The sequence below is a fragment of the Triplophysa dalaica genome, chromosome 8, assembly GCF_015846415.1.
Source record: "Triplophysa dalaica isolate WHDGS20190420 chromosome 8, ASM1584641v1, whole genome shotgun sequence".
NCBI lineage: Eukaryota > Metazoa > Chordata > Actinopteri > Cypriniformes > Nemacheilidae > Triplophysa > Triplophysa dalaica.
In genome coordinates this window covers 18,890,922-18,912,503 of record NC_079549.1, presented here as the reverse complement: position 1 = coordinate 18,912,503, position 21,582 = coordinate 18,890,922, and the positions used below count along the sequence as shown (strand labels likewise).

The 21,582-nt window shown below is 37.9% G+C and overlaps 1 protein-coding gene across 2 annotated transcripts in view; it reads left to right on the top strand.

Annotated features, from left to right (window-relative positions):
- Positions 1-21,582, top strand: part of adcy5 (adenylate cyclase 5) — a 63,653-nt gene that overhangs the window by 23,369 nt on the left and 18,702 nt on the right. For both annotated transcript variants that reach the window (XM_056754963.1, XM_056754962.1), the window contains exons 2-4: positions 11,477-11,626; positions 12,570-12,691; positions 19,087-19,198. In XM_056754963.1, coding sequence (XP_056610941.1) covers positions 11,477-11,626; positions 12,570-12,691; positions 19,087-19,198 — 384 coding nt within the window. The remainder of the gene's footprint in view (positions 1-11,476; positions 11,627-12,569; positions 12,692-19,086; positions 19,199-21,582) is intronic.

Here is a 21,582-nt window from a genome sequence, read left to right as displayed (position 1 = left end):
AAAAGAGATTACATCTACGTGCTCTGTAGATCAGTTTGTCTGTTTCGGGCTACTGTAGAAACAACATGGCAAATTCCATGCAAGTGCACCGCGGTTAATGTAGATAGGAATAGCTCATTCAAAGGTAATAAAAACCTAACGCTTCATTATGTAAGTGTTTATACACCTCTGAAGACATAGTTATTTATATTGAATTTCTGTCAATAGATCCCCCCAAAAGATTACAAATTGGACCTTTAATTTGTCCGCTTGCTGATTGGTGTAGATGGTGAAGCATCTGATGGTTTGCTGCAACAGTAATATGTGTATACTGTAATGCTCTCTCCTGCCTCTTGAGTTGTGTCTTCCTGTAGTGTCTTTTCCAAGCATTCATTATAGCAGGAAGATCTTCAAGCCAACTGTGAGAAGGCCTGATTACTCGGTCATCTCAATTAAAATGATGGAGTCACTGTGTGTTTGTACACTTGCAGTGAGGCATTACGTCCAGCCGACTGTATAGTTGCCTGGTTACATGTGAGCTGGCATGGCCATGGTGCCAGGACTCGAACATATGAAGGAAACATTGGCTCGGTGGGACAGATCTGGCAGTCAGTCCCCTTCTGCCCTCTCCTCCCCCCTGATCGCAAGGCCCTCCAGGCTACTCTTTCCATTGCCTCAATGCCAACAGTTTGCATTTGAGAAATCGCATAATTGGGAAAGTAAGAAGTGTGAGAGTTTCAAGATACTTTTATTGTTCACTTTAAAAACATTACCAACAGTGAGCAAACAATGTCAGCGAGAATGCCAGTCAACCCGAAATGCTCGTTGCTTTTTACATTTTCAGTTTTGTTGACGTCAGGTTGCCAGACATGTTTTTGGAGGGCGGGATTTTTACAAATTTGAGGTAATGGGTGTCAGTCTAATAGTGGTGAAGTCTAGCGGAAGTTTGCCAAAAGTTGCAAAAGTCGCTGAAGGTCCGTAAAGGTGTGCTCTGAGGTTTGAGTAAGAAAGTAAGAAGTGTGCGAGCTGTTCAGATACTTCTATTGTTCACCTTAAAAACATTAGAAACCCAAAGTGAGCAAATAATGTTACATTATAACCAACCGAGGGTGATAAATGTGCTTCATTGTTGTATTCAGCATGGTTAATAGTGGTTATTAGTCACTAACATGTAATACGTTGGGTTGTTCGTAAAGGAGCCAGTCTCTTGCTGTTTTTGAAGCTTTGATTATGTTTTTTGGTTGTTTAACAATGTATGTTCATGTTTCTAATTTCAAAAAACGCTTTTTTATTTTGCATATTTCAAGTCTGTTTCTCAACGCTTTCCCTCTTCTAACAAAACCACTGGATTTCTTCCGATCTATATAAAAATCCTCCTCCGAAATGTTCTGTTAAACGTAAGTTAAAGATAACCGTCCTGTACCCGATTAAAGGTTGACTTTCACAGTGGTACTTTAGATGGGTTTTTTTGTCTTAAGGAATAGTTCACCCAAAAAATGTAATTCTGTCTTCATTTACTTACTTTGAAGTTTTTCTAAATCTGTATAAATGTCATTGTCATAATGTCACACCGAGGAAGATATTTGTAATAATGCTTGTAACCGAACGGTTCTTGCCTACCATTGACTACCATGGTAGGAAAAATGCTTTATGAATGTCTTTGTTCTGTTAAGTTACCTCCGTGTCCGAACAATGGGACTGTTAAGGGAACCTGTTTGGAATTTACAGTTTTTAAATTATGGATTTATTAATATACTCTTTAAAGCAGTTACGCTTTAAGCATGTATGTATAAAGCATAATAAAAGTAGTTTTAATGTATTATTATGCATTGTAAATGCACGTTATAAATGCATTGTAATGTCTCATGAATAAGTTCCTTCAGTAAATACATTATAACATTTACATTTAGTAATTTACCAGACGCTTTTATCAAAGGGACTTACAGTGAGTTCACGTAGCAACATGTGAAATGTCATACACCTATTAATACATGGTTACACTTTGGATTTTTTATTTGGTTATAATACAACATTTACTGTATTACAACACACATTATGAACAATTATTCTGCTTCATACCGTTTAATAACCCTTTATAATGCATCATACATAAAGACAATAATAAACAAAAAATCGTTAACATCAAAAAACATAATAAGAAAATCACTGTTTATTCTTACCAAAAAAATAAATGTAACCAGCACAATGTGTAAATTTCAATATTGTGGAATGTATATCCTGCTCATAGATTACTGCTTATTTGAGGTAGAATTTGTCATGCCCAGGCTTAGAGATGTGTCTGGTTAGCTGTGGTCCACATTAGCAGCTTTGCCTGATCTGGACGCTCTGTGGATCTGAACAATACAACCCAGTGTCTTAATGCCGCAAGCCTAATCCATAGGCAGTCTAAAGGTGAAGCATGTGAATCAAAGGCATTAGTCATTTAATTAGTCTAAAAATACTTAACATATTTTCAACATCAACATGGGTTGCCATGACAACGGCAATTCAAGCATGTGTCCTTCAGCTGCGTTATCTTTGGCAGAATTCATCGTGGTGTGAAAATATTGCCAATGAAAAAAGCAGGTGATATGGCACATGAAGGTTATTGGTCACTTTGCATTGTGGCAAATGAACTGAGAAATGTGTGGTTCGCTTGAGGCGAAGTGAAATGGGTTCGCTAGAAATGTATATATAGATATGTTTGCAAACTTAATTTGTAACTTCTTTTAAGGCTCGGCTTCATTTGAGTGATGATGTTAAGCAGAAAATCACTATACAGTTCTTTTTCAAATCCTGCACTATTGGTCACCACATTTCACATAGGAATTGCCTACGGTTGTTTTTCTAACGGCTATTTTTAGCAGTAAACAAGTGTCTTCCAACCTGGAATACTGGGACGCTGCAGATCTCACGAAGCGAACGATTTTTCTTTTCAGGGAGGAGAAGTGGAAACAGCTGTTGAGTGACATGTCATGTTTGACATCTGGCATATTGTTCTTGAAACGGACTGCTTGAAACTCCTGTGAGATTGACAGACAGCTGTGCAACGTGTTCTAGAGAGCGAGAGCATTGGAATTCGTTATATTTCTTTCACAGGATCCCACACTTCAGAATGGAGGCCATATGCACTTGTGGTCAATGACAACAAATCCATCTGCAGCGCTTTAGATTTGGAGTACTTAATTAATACTATCATTCTTTTGTTGGCATGGCAGCGTTTTTTCGATTGCTTTATTTTGTTAGATCTCATCGTGGCGACTGGCGAGTCATTCAGAGAATCGCCAAAACTAGTTGGAGTGGAATTGCAGCAGCACGCCTCGTCTTCCAACAGCCCAAAAGGGCTCACGTGACTCCCCTTTTCATCTCTCTTCACTGGCTACCGGTTGCAGCCCGTATCAGATTCAAGTCACTAATGCTTGCCTACAGGACTATCACTGGATCTGCACCGGCTTACTTTCACTCTCTCCTGCACTCCTACACCCCATCAAGATCCCTGCGTTCAGTAAACCAGCGGCGGCTTGTATTGCCTTCCCATAAGGGCAGTAAATCGCTCTCCCGCTCTTTCTCATTCACAACTCCTTCCTGGTGGAACATTCTTCCTATCTCTGTCCGTTCAACCACATCTCTCACAACATTTAAAAAACTACTTAAAAAAATTACAGAAGCTCTCAGTGGGGGGGTTCCCCATAAAATGGTACCAATATGTACTTTTTAGAGATAAACATTTATACATTTGGTATCAAGCTTTGAGGGACTAATATGCACTTTTCAGGTTTAAAACACTATTTGTTGAAAGGGTACCACCCCAGTGCTTTTGTACCTTTTTTCTGTGTGTAACTAAAAGTAGTGGTGGGTATCAGCAGGTATCTGGCAACCCAGTATTATAATGAAATCTAACTTTGATTATAGTTGATTTATGTTTTGTGTCTAGTCAAATGTTATTTATGTCTGGTAATCCTAGGTACGTTGGAACAGGTATCATTTATTTTGGGTTACCCAGATGGCATTTTTTGCATTTCTGATTTGGGAAGAATCAAAACTTCCAGTAACTGTTCTTGGTACCTGTCTAATCAAATGCGATAAGATATTTCATAAACATAACCTAAACCTAAACCTAACTTGGACCCGAAGTATTAATTTCTGATTTATTAATTGGAGATCAAGGTGGCGTTTGAGTTTTGATCCCTTGTTTAACTGGAGAGTTTAATGCCGGTCAGTTTTATGTCAATCATCTCTGGCAAAATTCGGTCTAGGGGATGTTTCATCAGAGCAGTTCCCATCACTGTTTGGCAGTCTTAGAAAATCTAATTTCTCTCCCTTTTGCTGTGAGCCATTATCATTTTATCTACATAAAAGCCCAATTTGCTTTGTTAATGCAATGTCTGAGTGCCTGCGTGACCTGGCAAATATGTTCAGCTGTTTAATTCAGCACATATCTCTTGTTAATAAATGTATTTTTTTTATACACACCACTTGGCTGTGGGTTTTTTGCGGAGTTATCCATTGCTCTCGGGGATGAACTGGACGTTTGGAAAAAACACCGTAGCTAAGCCTTTTTTTCACACAATATTTCTTGAATCAGCATCAACATAATCATTTTCTATAGTGCGGTCACAGTGAAGTGGAAATGTTCTGTCAGACCTCCATTAACTCAAGAAGTGTGGAATATAAAGGGAGAGCAGGTTTAGGAATATCGTGTATCCATTTGGTATTGGTGAAGGTGAGATACTGGACTTATAGATATTCTCACATGACAGCTGCATGTGTAAAAAAGGAACCAAGAATCACAGATGTACTTGAACAAAACTTGTATAAAAATGATCCAACACAAAAACATAATAATTTTACGATGTAGCCAACATCATAGTATGATTTGCTTTGGCGCCAGTGATGTTTAGGGTAGGGTTAAGGGGGCTTCAGTCTTGCTTTTTCTAGTAATTGTACGTTTTTGTACGATTCACAATGTACAAATTCCTACGAATAAGCCACCTTGTAAAATATTTACGAATTCCCGTAAGATCGGGTTGAATATCGCTGCTGTCCTTCTGAAACCTTGCATCTCATTCTCCATATTTCGTGATTTTTATTTTTGTCATAAGTCACTCTTTATGTTTGTCACTGGGTTTAAAAATATCTAACCAATAAAAAGCATTCAAAAGTGCTTGTCCACTTTGACAACACAGTATTTAATCATTTAAAAATTGCAGTTTTTATCCATTTCCTGAAAAACAGTGTATTTGGACCAGGTTTTGGAAGGACAGCAACGATATTGAAGCCAGACATACATGTGGCCATAAGAAAGGAAGTAGGCCTACCACCTTTTTTTAATTCAAAGAGCAAGTTGTTTTGGAAAAAGCGCTTCACTTTTCCTCCTTCAGAAAAATACCCAAGTAATCTCATGTGTGTCTCTACAGTTTTAGAAAAGATCTTTACACTGTCAAAAAGTTTCAAGTCTGTGATCCGAAGTCAACGATTTCCAAATTAACCCAAATGTTTCCTTCTAGTTTGGTCAATGTCAAATGATCTGGGCTCCGGTTTCCAAATACATTTTTCATCACAGTACTCTTTCTGAATGACATCGTCTTGTTTATTCCTATTTGTGTTCCACCCAATTTACAAGAAACATTTTATAACAAACCAAGTTAAGCAAAGCATAAATGCAAAGCATAAAAGTTTCATGAGGCATAAAAAGAAACCTCCGAGCAATTACATTTTCCTATACGTATCATCTGTCACATCTCTCTGTGTGCAGCTGAACTCCAGACTTCAGCCGCTAACAGCATTTCTGGAAACGGTAAGATCACATAGACATTCCTGTGTTGTATTTACACATGCTTTATAAAGCTGATGGTGGCATGTACCTGACAACAAGAACAGCCACATTCAAATGTTCTCGTGCCTGTGGGGTAGCAAGCCTGGAAACACTGTTCCTGTTATTATTTCGAGAACATTGATTGGTCGGTTCATGACACGTGAAGCCTGTTTGTGTTCGACTCTTTTCATGTAGATGAGACCTGTATTGTGAGCCTGTTAGATTTGTATCTCCAAGCATCATGTGTTACAACCACAAAAAAGCCATTCTGTTTGTGGTCCACGCTGAGCTTTTAAAATTGCACTTGAATGACGCAACGCTGACGTAAAACGGCGCATGTTAAATTTGTGAAGGACTTCATAGATTGCAAACAACACTCACCTTTACCGTAATGAGGAGGACAGTCATTTGAATAAGCCTAATTATCATGAGGGTTATGACACTCATTAAATGCTCACATTTACCAAAGTTTAATTGTGTGATCATGGTTGCCGTTTCCTAGCAACAGCCTCTTCCAGCGGTTTTACGTCACAGACAATCGTATTCCCCATTGTTTTGGGGGTAATCCTGGGGTTTCCGGGGTTGTGGGTGAGCCGATGAAAAATATATCTACGCAGAGGGAATGCCGTTCACGTCCGCCTGTCATGGTGGATTGGAGTTATGGACACACAGCTGGATAAGGGATTCAATCTTGGACCCCGAAACGTCTTGGAGCTGATTTGCACCAAGAGGGAGAGGGACAGAATGCCAACAATATTTAAGCTCTTCCGTTTATAGAGAGAGTTCTCTCAAAATATTTTTTCTGTCATCATTTAATCACCACCCTTGAGTTGTTCCAAATCTGTATAAATTTAGGTTCATACGTACACGTTCAACCGAATATAGAAATGTATAAAGCTTTCCTACTATGGTTGTCAATGGTGGCCGACAACTGTTTGGTTACAAGCATTCTTCCAATTATCATTCTCTGTGTTCATCATAACAAAGACATTTATAAAGATGCGGAACAACTTGAGGGTAACTAAATGAAGACTAAATTTAATGCTTTGCCTTTAAATTTGTATGCTGTCGCCCTATTCAAATACCTTTTTGCAAGTGATCTGTTTTTTATAAACTGTCGAATATAGTTTAAATGTGTTATACATACTACAATAATTAATGTCTGCTGACTAAGTTTCTATTGAGTGTAATACCTTCATTACAGGATTGAAACGCTCCTATCTTGCTCGCATCTGTAAGCTGTAGAGGGAAATTTGATTTGAAGCTCACAACTGACATCAAAGAGCGACTGCCAAAGCCCAGAGCCACATGTGGCTGGCGTTTGCAATGGCTATATTTGGAATACACGTATGCTTTATTTGTTTTGATGTGAAGGATGAAATATTGAATTTTTTTTTGGCAGTGGTCCTGGTGCTGTCTTCAAAGGTGTGACATTTAGGAGGCTTTCAGACTCTGAGCGACCATGGATCACACAAGTGTCGCAGTGTTGCTATTACCATGAGAGAACTCTAAGGGTTCTGAAGAAGAATTGTCCTTTAAAAATACCTCACAGATGACGTGGATGATTCTCAAGTGTGTCTTGATCTTTATCAATGTTTTATGGAAATTTCTTCTGTGTAGGTCAAAAGAAAACCCTGTAAGGACTTCTGTTAAAGTCTCTGCTACTATCACATGACTAGAGGTCACATGAGATGCTTTTTACCATGGTGAAAACACTATATATATCTGATATTTAATGCATTTTTATTCAATTTCAATTAAGTCTTTTGTTATTTACTCACCCTCATATAATTCTATTCAAGAACATTTTTTTAAAGAACATTGGGAACCAATCAACACTGGGTTCCATTGACTGGCACTGAATGAAGACAAAACCACTGAGACATTTCTTGAAATATCTTCCCTTTGATCCATAGGAAAAGTCAGATTTTGAATGCCATGAGTGTGGATACATTTCTGTTCTTTAATCTAGTAAAATGATCCGTATCCGTATGATCCGCCTTTCTCTAAAATCGATTTAGCAAACTGTCAGACTAAGCAGGATTGGTAAGGATAGTGGTAAATGGGGGATATGCATTTGAAAAATATTGACTTTCGGCACATTTTGCTCTTTGGGACTTTTATGGGACCGCCAGCAATCATTAATCTTTAGGAAACAATGTTTTGCTGGGCTTTGGCTGTTCCCTAGTTACACATCATGCCGTCTGAAGCAGTGCACATCTGTAAACACAGTCAGACAGCGCAGCCAGCCGTGCCTCTTCGCGGCTCTGTTGTGGAACAGAGATGACAGCTCTATCCGTTTCATCGCTCCCGCATGATCGATGGCTATATTGCATAGCAAATGAGTTGCGAGTTGGCTGTTGTTGTATTGTGATGGTTAAAGGTTTTGAATATTATTCTTTGTAATGTTAAGAATCGTAAAATATGCACAAGGGCCTTCGCCTGTCACTGTGGTGAGTTCAGTATGATATTTAGATGAAAACCGGCAATCTGGGACTACAATCCCCACATTTGTAGAAACACAGATGCGAAAAAACACAGATGGAAATGCTTGGCTAACACGTTGCAGATTCTGCATTGCCTCGACACATTCAGGAATGCATTGGTATGTGAAATCGTACTTGTGGAGCAAGAAGTTTGCTTTTACGTTTTTAGTAAAGTCATAGTTTTTATAATGCATTGTAAACTTTTTCTTCTGTTAAAAACCGGCTTTCTATTAGGAATGTGGTAAACCGCACAGTTTAGCATAGATTATTACTACTGCTCACCTTTGTGGTGTTAAGCAACATCCGTTATACAGAATGTGTTCTTTGGAGGACGCTTTCCAACTATTGTCATGAGACTGCTGCGAGTAGTGGCATATACAGCGGTATTCAGAGATGTAATCTGAATGCTGTTGGGATATGCCAACATAACATTTTATGGGGCAAAATTATAGAATTTTCTTTTAAGGCAAAATCATTTGAATATTAAGTAAAGATCATGTTCCTACCGTCAATATACAGTATCAAAACTTGAGTGGATGCAGCAAAATCGCAAACAAAAATGGTCGGAAACACACCTTCAAACATGGCCGACTGCTGCACGCTCTTTGGAAATTAAACACTCAAGTTTGGTATCTTTGTAAAGCTTAGAATTTCCTCTTTCGGTCGCGCCAATAGCCTTGTGGTTAGCGTGCCGACATATAGCGCCAGTGTGTTCACTGCACTATAGTGCGGGTATAGTGCAGCCAGTGCGGGTTCGATTCCGTCTCTGAAGTCCAGCTCCCCTGTCTCTACCCAACATTTCATGTCTACTCTCCACTTTCCTATGCATGAAAAAACCCCTAAAATGTAAAAAGAAATAAGCATTTTCACTTTCGGGTTAATCTATGCTCCACAACGCCAATTGAGAGCGTTTGAGCAAAATAGTTTGGCCTGCTACAATGCCTCTGATGGACAATATATATTTTTTCAATATTTTGATTTTTTTTGCACCGTCAGATTCCAGATATTCAAAAAGGAGCATCTCGATCCAAATATTGTCCTATTCGAACAAACTATACATCAATTGAAAGCTTATTTATTCAGCTTTCTGATGATCTTATCCAATTCCTTGTGACTGGTTTTGTGGTCCAGGGTCGCAATAAGCTTGCATCATCTACACTGTTTGTATGCATTGTTCCGTAAAACATGTGGATTCGAGGTGCTTTGCACAAACACACAGCTTCTCTTTTCTCTCTATTTGTATTGAAATAAAACACACGCATCTATGTTTTAGTTGCATTAACCCGGCTAAAACAGGGAAGGTTATGGAAGGACAAGCTTGCTGTAGTTCTAAATTGCAGCGTTTGCATGTGGCTGCGCTTAACAGATATGAGCTATTGACCTCCCATGGCTGGCCCAGCTTCCCCCCAGCTCGGTTCCACAACGTGAATACATCCGTCAAGCTGGTGGGTTATATTATTTCTAAATAAAACATTGTAAATAAAACAATGGAAGAGAAGCTTTGAGAAGTGTGAAGCACGCATTAATGGATTAAAAACGAAAGCTTACTGCGCTTCTCCTCCCCTCTGATAGCTTCTGGATCCCGCGCATTCCTGCGGCCGAAACAAAGGGTAGTTTCTCATCCCCTCCCACTCTGTGATTTTGCCGGCTTCCTAATAAGGCCATTGCGGAACGTGAAAAGGGAGTTTATTAATAGCAAGGGTTATTGCCCCGGAATATTTGCATTGTGGATTGGAAGTCTTATCTGAGGCGAGAGCGTTTCAGTGGTACTGTAGGAGCCGGGGTTAATGCACACCTGGACCAGAGCTTTTTCATTCAGTACTACAGACCGACACCCAACACTATGGTCTGATATCACATAATAAATCGGAAGACTTTATCTCGGCTGAAATGAAATGGCACTGTTAGTAACACAAATACTGCGGCTGAGGAGAGCAATGCGTGTTGGAAATGGACATCTTTGCTTTCAGTCTCTGTGACTGACTCACTACAAATAGTTTACCAAAAAATGAGAATACTGTATTTATTTACTTCTTTTAATTTACTACTTTTATTGATTTATCAGACACTTATCCAAAGTGACATACAAACGGGGAAGGATGAACAACACACATTGAACACAAAGCTTGTTTTGAAAGGTTTAATGAATTTGTTTTCAACATAAGAAGCAGAAGCGCATTAAAGTTTGACCTTTTAATGTCATTTCTTTGACCTCACACCTGTTCACAACATTTGGCAGATGTTGTTTGCTAATAAATGTTTTCTAGGGAGACACAATGTTGTCGTCCTCAAGGATGAGGAATCAGCGTCTTAACGGAGACGTGTTTTATTTCTCTATAACTTTTAATCTAAGAATTCGTACCTGACAAACTAATACTTTTTCAAAATAAAATGAGCTATAACATTTTTATGGGTCAATTATTTTTACTTTTGAATAAAAATATAATCGCAGCATACCAGGAGCATGCATTATTTAACAAAATAAACTTTTAGATTTAGATTTCATGTTGACTTTTAAACAGAAGAACTATTATGTAGACTCATCATATCTAAAAATTAAAGATAATATTATTCTGCTCATTACGCTGCCCATTTCATACCAAGTAGCGTTCTTCTGAGTATTCTATTTCTATGGTCCAAACACAACAAATAATAAAGTCATGATATAACACATAAACCATATTAGGCTGAAGGGATTGGTGAGGCTGAGGTCATAGAAAAGATACGTCTGCTGAAGTTCAGTACAGTTCAGGCGGAGATATTATGGAAACGGACCCCGCTGCCCCTAATACCAGAGTTTGAAAGGAGTCAAGACGCCTTCCTCCTGACCCAGCTTGTAGAAGAGAGGGAGGAGGGGGTTTTAGCCCAGATAAATTGAAATGCGTTGACACTGAACAGCTTCCCGATTGTCTGGCTAGTCTTTATCATGCATTCTATTTTTAGACTCCGAGACTTCCTGTAGCTTTATTAGAAACAAACACCAGTGTTCATGTTTTAAATGGACTTGCAAAATGGTTTGTTTACAAAGTGTTTTGATTTTATGAGTGAAACGGAATGAGAAGTACACACTGTGGTGATAAACCATTATTTAGTTTTAGTAATTTATAAAGTACTGTTGGCAAAGATTCTCTGCGAGAAAGTTGTTGTAGTGGTTGATCTGCCATATTTTTATGTGGATTTCTGTTGTTTTCCCCAGCTTGTGTCCAATGTCCTGATCTTCTCCTGTAGTAATATAGTCGGTGTGTGCACGCATTACCCAGCGGAGGGCTCACAGAGACAGGCCTTCCAGGAGACCAGAGAATGTATTCAAGCCCGACTGCACTCTCAAAGAGAAAACCAGCAACAGGTGAGACCAACTTTTAAGAGCACTTAAGGTGGCTCATAAATGTGTCTTCATTTTTACTTTCTAGCTATACTGTATAGAAATAGAAATACACACAAACACACAAGATGCAGACAGACAGACTCATGGATGTAGAGAGACAGACAGACAGACACATAGATGTACAGAGACAGACATACAGACAAACAGACACATAGATGTAGAGAAACAGACAGACACATAGATGAACAGAGACAGACAGACAGATAGACAGACACATAGATGTAGAGAGACAGACAGACAGATATATGTACAGTAGATAGATGCATATTTATAAATGTAGAGTAGATAGATCTAAATAGATTGATGTAGATGGATAGATGTACAGAAGATAGATGTATATTTATATATGTACATTAGATAGATGTAAATAGGTCGATCTAGATGGATAGATGTACAGTAAGGCTGTCAAACGATTTATCCTATCCAAAATAAAAGTTTCTGTTTACATAATATATGTCTGTGTACTGTGCATTATTCATTTTGTATTAATAAAAACATACACATTGATCGATTTATTTAAGAGAAATATAAAAGTTAATATCCTAAATATGGATCCATATATGTGTGTGTGTTTATAAAAATACGAAATTAATATGCACAGTATATAGACCTATATTATGTAAACACAAACTTTTAATCTGAATGCGATTAAGCGTTTTACAGCCCTAATGTAAAGTAGATAGATAAAGACAGATAGATGTACAGTAGATAGATGTAGATAGATAGATGAACGGTACATTGTGTGCAGTAGATAGATGGATAGATCTCCTCTTGTGGGAGATCGGTTGAGAAGATAAACAAATGATAGCGCTCTGCTGCCCATCATAGCGCGTCACTCTTCTTATTCTTCTTACAAGTATTTCCTCTATCCCCCCTCTACCTCCATCATTGTCAACAATTTCAGGAGCGCCTCCTACTCTCTGTGCTTCCTCGACATGTCGCCATGGAGATGAAAGCCGACATAAATGCCAAACAAGAGGATATGATGTTCCACAAGATCTACATTCAGAAGCATGACAATGTCAGGTAAGACAGGACCCATGAATAGCTTGGAGGACAGTAGTTTTCCTTTGCATCTGAAACCAATTATAAAACCTTTTCTCTCAGACTTATTTTTATAATAATTACAATTATTTTACAGTCAATGAAGGTGATAAGTGGTAAGGTTAAGAGGTTCTGTGGGACAATAGCGTAGGTAGGCATCTAGTTTTCGGTGCGCAGCTCATGGCTTTAAGACAAATAGGCGTTCATTTTTGCTCCCTCTTGTGGCTCAGAAAGGTGAGCAATGGCTCGTCTCCTTTGGTTTATCACGGACAACCTATAGACCTTTATTATGATAGGATTGCAGATTGACAACAGCTGCTGTTCAGCCCTGTGGCAACAGTGTTCTGCAAACTTCACTTGACTGTAGGCATTAAGTCTGGGATACATTGCTATTTATTCTGGCCAAGAATTGCAGAAACGGCCTGTCTGATTGACATGTCATGTACTGTAGAATGATCACAGTCAGATATTTGTGAATGATGTCTTTTTGAAGTTGCATATAAAGCAAAATAAATCCCTTCTATTAAATAAAGCTGATTTTGTAAGTAGTTTTTCTTCTTGAAAATGCAGATTGTAGTAGCCTGGGAACTGATTATTGCATTTTGAAAAAGAAAACTTTGCATGATGATTCTCAAATCTAACCAAGTTGAGGTGTTTTATGCATGATATCTATTTGATATCAGTGCATGGAGGTGCTGACCACCTGACCCGTGTTGTTGTCTGTAGTTGAGAGCTTCTTTTCCATCCAGAGGAAACAGTATAAGTGTTCAGCCAAGTGAAATGCTTTGCCTCTCATATCGCTAAGTAGAATATTGATACAGTAGGTCTGTTACTGGAGGACCCAGTGGTTTCATTGAAGACGGTTATGTAACAGTAACTGTTTTTGAATCTTTACTCTTAAGGGGAAACCCACACAGTTGTGGGATGAAGAGTCTGGAAATTCTGCTTAAGGAATAAACAGGTAGTTGATCTGGCGCGGCACCAGGTATGTGAAGCATTAGAAGACGTGATTAATGTGCTGACAATACGTTTCACAAATGAAAGGGCTACAGATGAAGAGAGATTTACAATTTAAGAATAGTTTCTCTTTTAATTCACGAGTTAAATTTGTATTGAATTTGAACAAGGAGGATGTTAAATTGGAAATTTAATCTAAATTATTAACATTTGACTAACTATGCCTATTCCCTGACCTTATTCCCGGATATGTGAATAAAATATTACTTTATACATACAAACATATAAGATTTTTTTGGTTAAAATTACTTATAGTTAAGTTATTATAATACTTAATTCAGCCATTTAAACACTTAGATTAAAAAATTGTAATACAGCAACACAGAATGTTCACAAATGTGCACAAATATGTGAAATTTCAAATATTGCTTATCAACATAAACTAATGTTTTGTAAATAAACCATATGTTGTCATTATGATCATGTTTTATCCAATTCGCACTTCAAAATGATTTCGGCACTTTTTTCTAATCCCATTGAATTTTCCTTCTAATTCTTCTTTTTAAAAATATAAAAGTAAAATTGCCGTCTTGTTTATTACCTCAACTTTATTGAAAGTCCTAAGTAAATTTTAAGTACAATTATAAAATTGTCAAATCTTATTTCAGTTCCTAGTAGCCAAGAAGTTAATTCAACTGCAGAGAATTCAAATGAAGAGTTATCAAATAATCCATTTTTTTTTAATCAAAAATCTTGTTTTTATTATGTTAACATATTATTTGTGCTTTCTTGTGTTAGTATGGTAAGTGTTTCTGAGATTATAACTTAATCAAAATAAACCAATTGCAGTTTGAATGTTATTTCTTGGAATGCACAATGAAAAACATGATTTGGAAACATTTTTCGACCCTTTTTGCAAATGAACTTATTAAAGATGCATCCGTAGAAGAACAGTGGCCCATCTTGAGTCTCAAAGAAGCGGTCATACGGTATTTAAAACAAGTGAAAGTCAAGTGCAGGTGGTATAAGATGTGTTTTGGCATCCGTTACAGAGGCTGAACTGATGTGTTGATGAAAACCAGCAGCCCTGGCGCTTCCGGGGTGAGGGGTCTGGAGTAAAGACTTCTCGAGCTGCTGCTTTGATAGTGGCCGAGTGGTGACCTGTGAAGTATTTAGGGTGTCATGTTATACTGTATAAGCAGGAAGCGTGACCTCCTACTATAAAACATGGCTTCCTGGTGTGATTTTCCTCTGAGCAGTGTAATACTGCCCGACTAGACAGTTCAGTTCCTGTCTTTTTTGTATTTTGTTCTGTCAACGCAGTAAGAATAAGCCATCCTGATTTAAGAAGTAGTTTGGCATATGCTATTTGACCTTTTGGGTTGCTGTCACCACAAACTCATTAGGATTGTCATCCGCAAGAATCATTGTTTTGGAGCCAATGACAAATAAAAAAAACATATTTGAAGTCTACCATATCAATGTAACGTGTGCTTCAAGAATATTTTGCAATGCATACTTTTATTTTTAAAGTATGGAGACTACAGGAAATCACTAGAATTGTGATACTTTGATTTCATATCAAAGAGGAAGATGTTTTTTGTGATAGCCGTGACTAATGATTTAATACTTGTTGGTCACATGTGGCCTTGGCGGAGGGACTTTCTTATTCTAGAGAACATTTCATTGGACAACAGCTTGTGCAGTGCAGGATGAGTCATGGATCATTTTCCGTTGTTTTCTTTAGAGAAAAATCTCAACGAACGTAGGGGTTGTGTGAATGCCTTTTCATTCTTTGACTTCAAAATCTGTGATAGGTTTCCATGGCGCTAATGATGTAGATAAGTTTTCCATTAGGGGAAAGACTGGATTTCATTTTGTGCTCTGCGTCATGTTTACACGCTTAAAAGCCCCAGATTACAAGCACCTAGTAAAGGACCTAAAGTGTGTTTATTACAGCTGGCAGAGATACTCCTGAGCCCGTAATGTGTTTGGAATCCCTTTTAAGAGCAGCGCTGCCATCGCGCCACACTACAGTGACATTTTTGGTCCAGGCGGCGGTGAGCTGATGAGTCACCTCAAGCTTATAGCTAAATGAGGTTTAAAGATCCGCCTGAGATGCTTCTAGTAGTCCAGGCAGTTTTAGGCCTGCCCTCCGAGAACTGCACTCTCTCTTTCTGAATCAACAAACCTTAATCCACCCACTCAGGGGAGGCCTTTTATTTGAGGCGCTATATATAGCAACTAACTTTAATAGATCCATCAGCTATAGAGACCTGTGATCTATGACTAATATAAGGGGGTTTAGTGTGCTGTGTACTTAATAGGAGGCATCCGATATAGCCATAGTTGTGTTTGTGGGCTGTTTGATATGTATACATTTTAAAGGAATAGTTATAAAAAATGGGAAATTTTGAGGAGCCAAAATATTGCTGATTTTTAATAAAGTATTTCAAAATGATTTTTAAGATCATATTATTATATAAGGTCCTTGAAGATTTATTTGAATCTCTTAACCATAAATGTACATTTTTACATTTATTGTTGAGAGATTCAAGTAAATCTACAAGGATCTTGTATAATATTATGATCTTAAAAATCATTTTGAAGTTCATATGAATTTAGTTATTGTACTTTTTTCCTACTTGGTCCTGGAGAGGTTGTTGGACTTCTACGGTAAATTGCACTTGTCAAGGCGACATACTTTGGAGAGATGTAACGTTTTTTCTAATGATGTGCAATGATGCACATACACATATGGACCACTGCAAAGCCGCATGGCTCATCCTCAAATGAATAATTTGCGCTTTGACAACATGCTCTCGCGGCATCCAGAAAATGAGAGGTTCGTATTGGAGAAACCACATGAAATATTGGTTTATCGTAAACACGGTCTATCCAGCCAAAGTGCTCGTTATAGTTCCATTGACTTGGCACTGTTGTAAAGGCAACTCATGTTTTGGTTCATTTGTTTTTGATCAGGACTATTAAAATTGAAAATAAATCTGTATGGTGTCATGATATCATAGGGTTGGGATTGGGCTCAAATGCAGCTGGGGGATCTATTGTCCACATCGCATCTAAAGCAATGCTTCCCTGGGGCCGAAGATACACAGCGTTGTACATTTAGTATGTCGTTCTTATGTGACACACCTGATTCAAATCATCATCTCATAAGCATTATGAAATTAACTGTGTCAAATAAAGGAGACATACAAACATGCAGTGCCTAGTGGGTCCCTAAGAGTTGAGAAGGTGGCTATTTGTCAATGTTAATTGCTTTGTTTAAAATAGTATGGTTACGAACTCATTGACATGCTTTTAAAAGAGAAGTGTGGAGAATTTAGCGGCATCTAGTGGTGAGGTTGCAAATTGCAACCAATGGCTCACTCCACCCCTCCCTTTCGAAGTACTACGATGGCTTACCCTGGACAATGATGAGTTTGCGTTTTAGCTTCTTTTCCTAAGGAGGTCACGTATTTAGGAAACGCGCTCTATAGAGCATTTTGTCCGTTTTGGGCTACTGTAGAAAGAACTTGGCGAATTCCATGTAAGAGTATGGTGTATGTAGATAGAAATAGCTCATTCTAAAACACTTCATTATGTAAGGCCTTTATACGTCTTTGAGACAAAGGTATATTGTACTGCGTTTCTGTTGATAGATCCTTCAAAAACTTACACACAACACCTTTAATTGAGCATTGCATGATGTGTTGATGTAGTTGTAACGGGAAGTTGAGATCTGATGAGATGGTGAAATACAGAATGGTTTCATAAAACTTGTTTATCCGTATTGGCGGGAGTTATAGAGTATATGCTTTGCATTATTTTTTCTTAATGTAAGTTTCGTTTTGGAGCATACTCTTTATTCAGTAGATGTCTTCAGTCTAACTTATTCCTATTTAAAAGCAAATCTTTCAGCTAACAATTGCCTAATCCTCTAAAACCAGTACACATGAGTTGCCTCTGTTTTTAGAGAGCCACATGGGATGATTCTTTAGCCGTGACATTGTGTTGTGTGAGAAGTTCCTGCCTTCTGGGCAACTTTAAACATTTCTTCTTAGATCTTATCTAAGATAATGATCTTTTGAGTCCAAACAGAGAAGCATCACTCACCATAGTTTTGGTCTTATTCAAAAATGTCCATATCTCTACTGTTTGTCATACGAAATCGAGTGTCAAACCAGCCCTGAGCTGTTTGGAATACAGCTAGATCAATGTCAGCATCTAGTGAATGCTTTGCAAATTATTATTGAATAGAAAAAGTCATTACAGCCCATAAGCTTTTGTTTGGTCTGGCGTTCGAGGCGCAAAGAAGAGCCATATCTATTACTGGCCTCCCACAGGGGAATATTACGCTATATTAACTTTTTTCTCTGTGGACCCATCATTCTCCTAGCATAAATGTCATCTTATTCTAAAAAGAGCGTACGCTCGCGTCCAAATTTTTCTGCTGTGCCATTGGCATGGTAATGGAGCTGTAATGCTGGGATCACATTAGTTAGCTGATATTGTATCTATGTAAAGTCTGTCTTTCAAATAGTCAGTTGAAAATAAAGCTGTGGGTGATGCTTGAATTGTCTGGCGGGTTACCTTGGCAACCATGCATTTGCAACTTGTGGTGACGCTTTGTGAGCATTACCTTTTTTTCAGTGCAGTAAAGTTTTATTTTATTGATGTTGGAAAAGCTACTTTAAATTATGAGCATGTTGTAATTTGGCAAGTTTACAGTTTTAAAGTACTCAACATTCTTATTCAAAAATCTAGCCACCTTTACAGCACATTTGGTCGACGCTTTTATCCCAAATAACTTTGTGCATTCAAGCTACACTTCTTAAATGGTGGGGCCCATGGCATAAGGGTCATGATGTTTGAGTTGTTTCCGCAATACCAAGCATGAGATACAGGAACTAGTAACAAATATAGCCAGATTCTGAAAGGTTGCGTCAAAAAGGGCCGAACCCAACCCGTTAAATAAACCCAGTAAATGTTCCTATTTGACCCTGCAACCCAGCATAGGTTCATTTATAACCAAACAGATGTCTGTCCTGGGATTTGTAACAATGATTTTGCTTTTTCCATCTACTACATTTATAAACTTTATATTTATATACAGCCATGGGAAAAATTGAGAGACCATTTGAAAATTATTAAAAAGCTATATCATATTTTTATCAGAGTTTTCATGTGTCTTGTGATGCGCTCAGTCTGTTAAATTGCTGTTGGATGAATTTGTCACACCTGAGGTTTTATTTTGTTAAAATTCAACAGACACTGGACTGGAATGGCCACAATACATGAAGAAATGCTGTTTAAATAAAAATTTGGAATGGTCTCTTATTTTCCCACAGCTGTATATGAAAGGATGGATGAACAATCATGTATTACTCTTTGATGTCTCCCTCTCTTTGTCTCCACAGCATTCTCTTTGCGGACATCGAGGGCTTCACCAGTCTGGCTTCCCAGTGTACCGCGCAGGAGTTAGTGATGACCCTCAACGAGCTTTTTGCACGATTTGACAAACTAGCTGCCGTAAGTATCCTCATATCAGCCCACGATGGCCTCTGCCGAACAGCTTTTTTAGCACAACACGGTGGCAAGCTGAGACAGATTGACATTCATTCCGCCTGCATCCCACTCGCGCAGTTGACTAAGACAGACGTTCCTCCCTCCTGTCGGATGAGGGTATGCATTCACGGTTTGCACAATGATCCCCGCTGCTTTTCCAGTCCAGCTATCTACTTGTTATCTCCACCAGGGGCATTGACTCATCGCAGTGAAGTCGCCATGCATGCGTGCACGTCCTCTGCTAGCGCAGAGAGATGCAACCCAGACATAATCGTCTGCTGTGTGTTCAAATGTTTGCACACTTCTTAAACCTTCGGGCAAAAAGGACAAGAAAGTTTGCACGCGCACTTTTGCCCCTGACAAGCAACAATCGAGGTTGTTGTGTGGGCTGTGGGTTAAATCGAGGGATGTGCTGGTTGACACTCAGGTGGTTGTCATGAGACCCGGGCCTGCTGCCGTGAGTCCTGTGCCCAGCCTCAGGCTTCCTCTTCTGCTCTGAGCTGGTTTCTCCTCTGGTTGTTTTGAGACTTACAATATAAACACCTAACAGTGCTTTAGAGAATCATTCTTTATGCCACTTACCACAAGTAAGGTACAAATACAAAAATCAAGTAATTGAGAATTATTACAACAATTAATTAATTTAACTAGTACGAGTATTTTCTTTTTAAAGATGCAGTTTCCTACATCACAAACACGTAACCAGTCGCGTCACACAGTTTACCGAGTTGATCAGATAAACCTGGTGTAATTGATTGGAGGCGGGGCTAATTTGCATATTCATGATTTATTATATACTAAATGAAGAAAAGGTGTTTCAAAGGTGTTTTAAGGCATGAGGAAGATATTTTTACTAACAAGTAATTGTATTAAATGAAAAATAAAATGTATCAAATTTTTGTGGTTGAAATATACATTTCTGATACAGTATGCTTAAGTGAATTGTATTTTTAAAACATTTATAGCAGTTGTATGCGATTTTCAGAAAAGACTGGTTTGTTAATTTTGTTCATTTAAGAAGACAAAATTATAAAACAAAAATATGAGATGATTACTTACCAAAACTCAACCAAATGCAAATCAATTCTTTCTAAACGGTTTATATAGTATAGATTTGTAAAAAAATGTTAAGCATGTCATGGAATGGAATTACAGTTTTTCTCCATTGGTTTGGCTAATTTCTTGAAACAGAAATGACATTATCAAAACATCATGGACAAACCTCCAAACCACATAGCAATTGTTCACAACAGAATCGAATTGCTCATTAGTTTCATCCAATTGCAAATTTCTAAGTTACTGTATGTTACAGTATGAGTGCAATGTGTGATGTCAAACCTTGGAGGCTACTCTCTAAAATCCTCTTTCTTTTTTTCAGTTTATATACACAATTGTATTCTGTTAGCTAGACAAAAATATAGGGATAGGAATTTAGTTTTGAAGCATGAGTGAACAGTTTTGGGAGGGATATTAGCTTTTGCAAGTGAGCTAGTGTTGTACTGAACTGTAAGACTGTTTTGCCAAATTATCTTAGAATTTTGAGAATGTAATTTCTGTTTCAAGAAATGAGCCAAACCAATGGAGAAAAACTGTAATAATTTTTTTGATAATTCACGGTCGCGACACATTCAATTTTTTTAAGGCCTATTCATAGATAAAAACACTGAAATCACTTAATTAAATTTTTTAATATGCATTTGTGTACACCACATTCTTAATGTTTGAATCACTACAATAGATATTATTTATTTTGTATTAAAAAATTGTCATGTCGAAAAGCCTTATATGTCATTGACCCCATAACCAAATATAAAACCGAATTTGTAACCAAAATTATTCTGTGCTTATTGATACAGTTTTTTGGGGTTTGGGTAACCGCATTTTTTTTAACTTATTTTTGGAACATATATTTCCAATTCGTAACAAGGGTTCTTAGTCCCTTATTGGACTATCCTCCTGGAAAAGCACGCCCATGCGTCATTCACAGAACGAAAGAGCACGCCCAAGTGTGAGCATGAGAGAAAGAGCTGTAGTTCCGTCCCGCCAAAATAATTGTACAACCGTACCTCTCTTTTACAAATTTGATCAAACTAAATACTCTTCGAAGATACAAAGAATGCAATACTACTGTATAGGTACTCAGGATTAATATGAGATTGGCAGAAACAGCGTGTGTAACCTCATCTTTAAAGAAAAGTCACTGGACACAAAGATGTGCCTGATTCTTGGAAAGCATCTAATATTAAACGGCCTGTTTGAAATCCATTAGCCCTGTTACAGATCAGTTCTAATGGTCTTTCTGTTTATACAGCGTTACCCAACCTTTACACAGAGGAGTGCTGGCTATT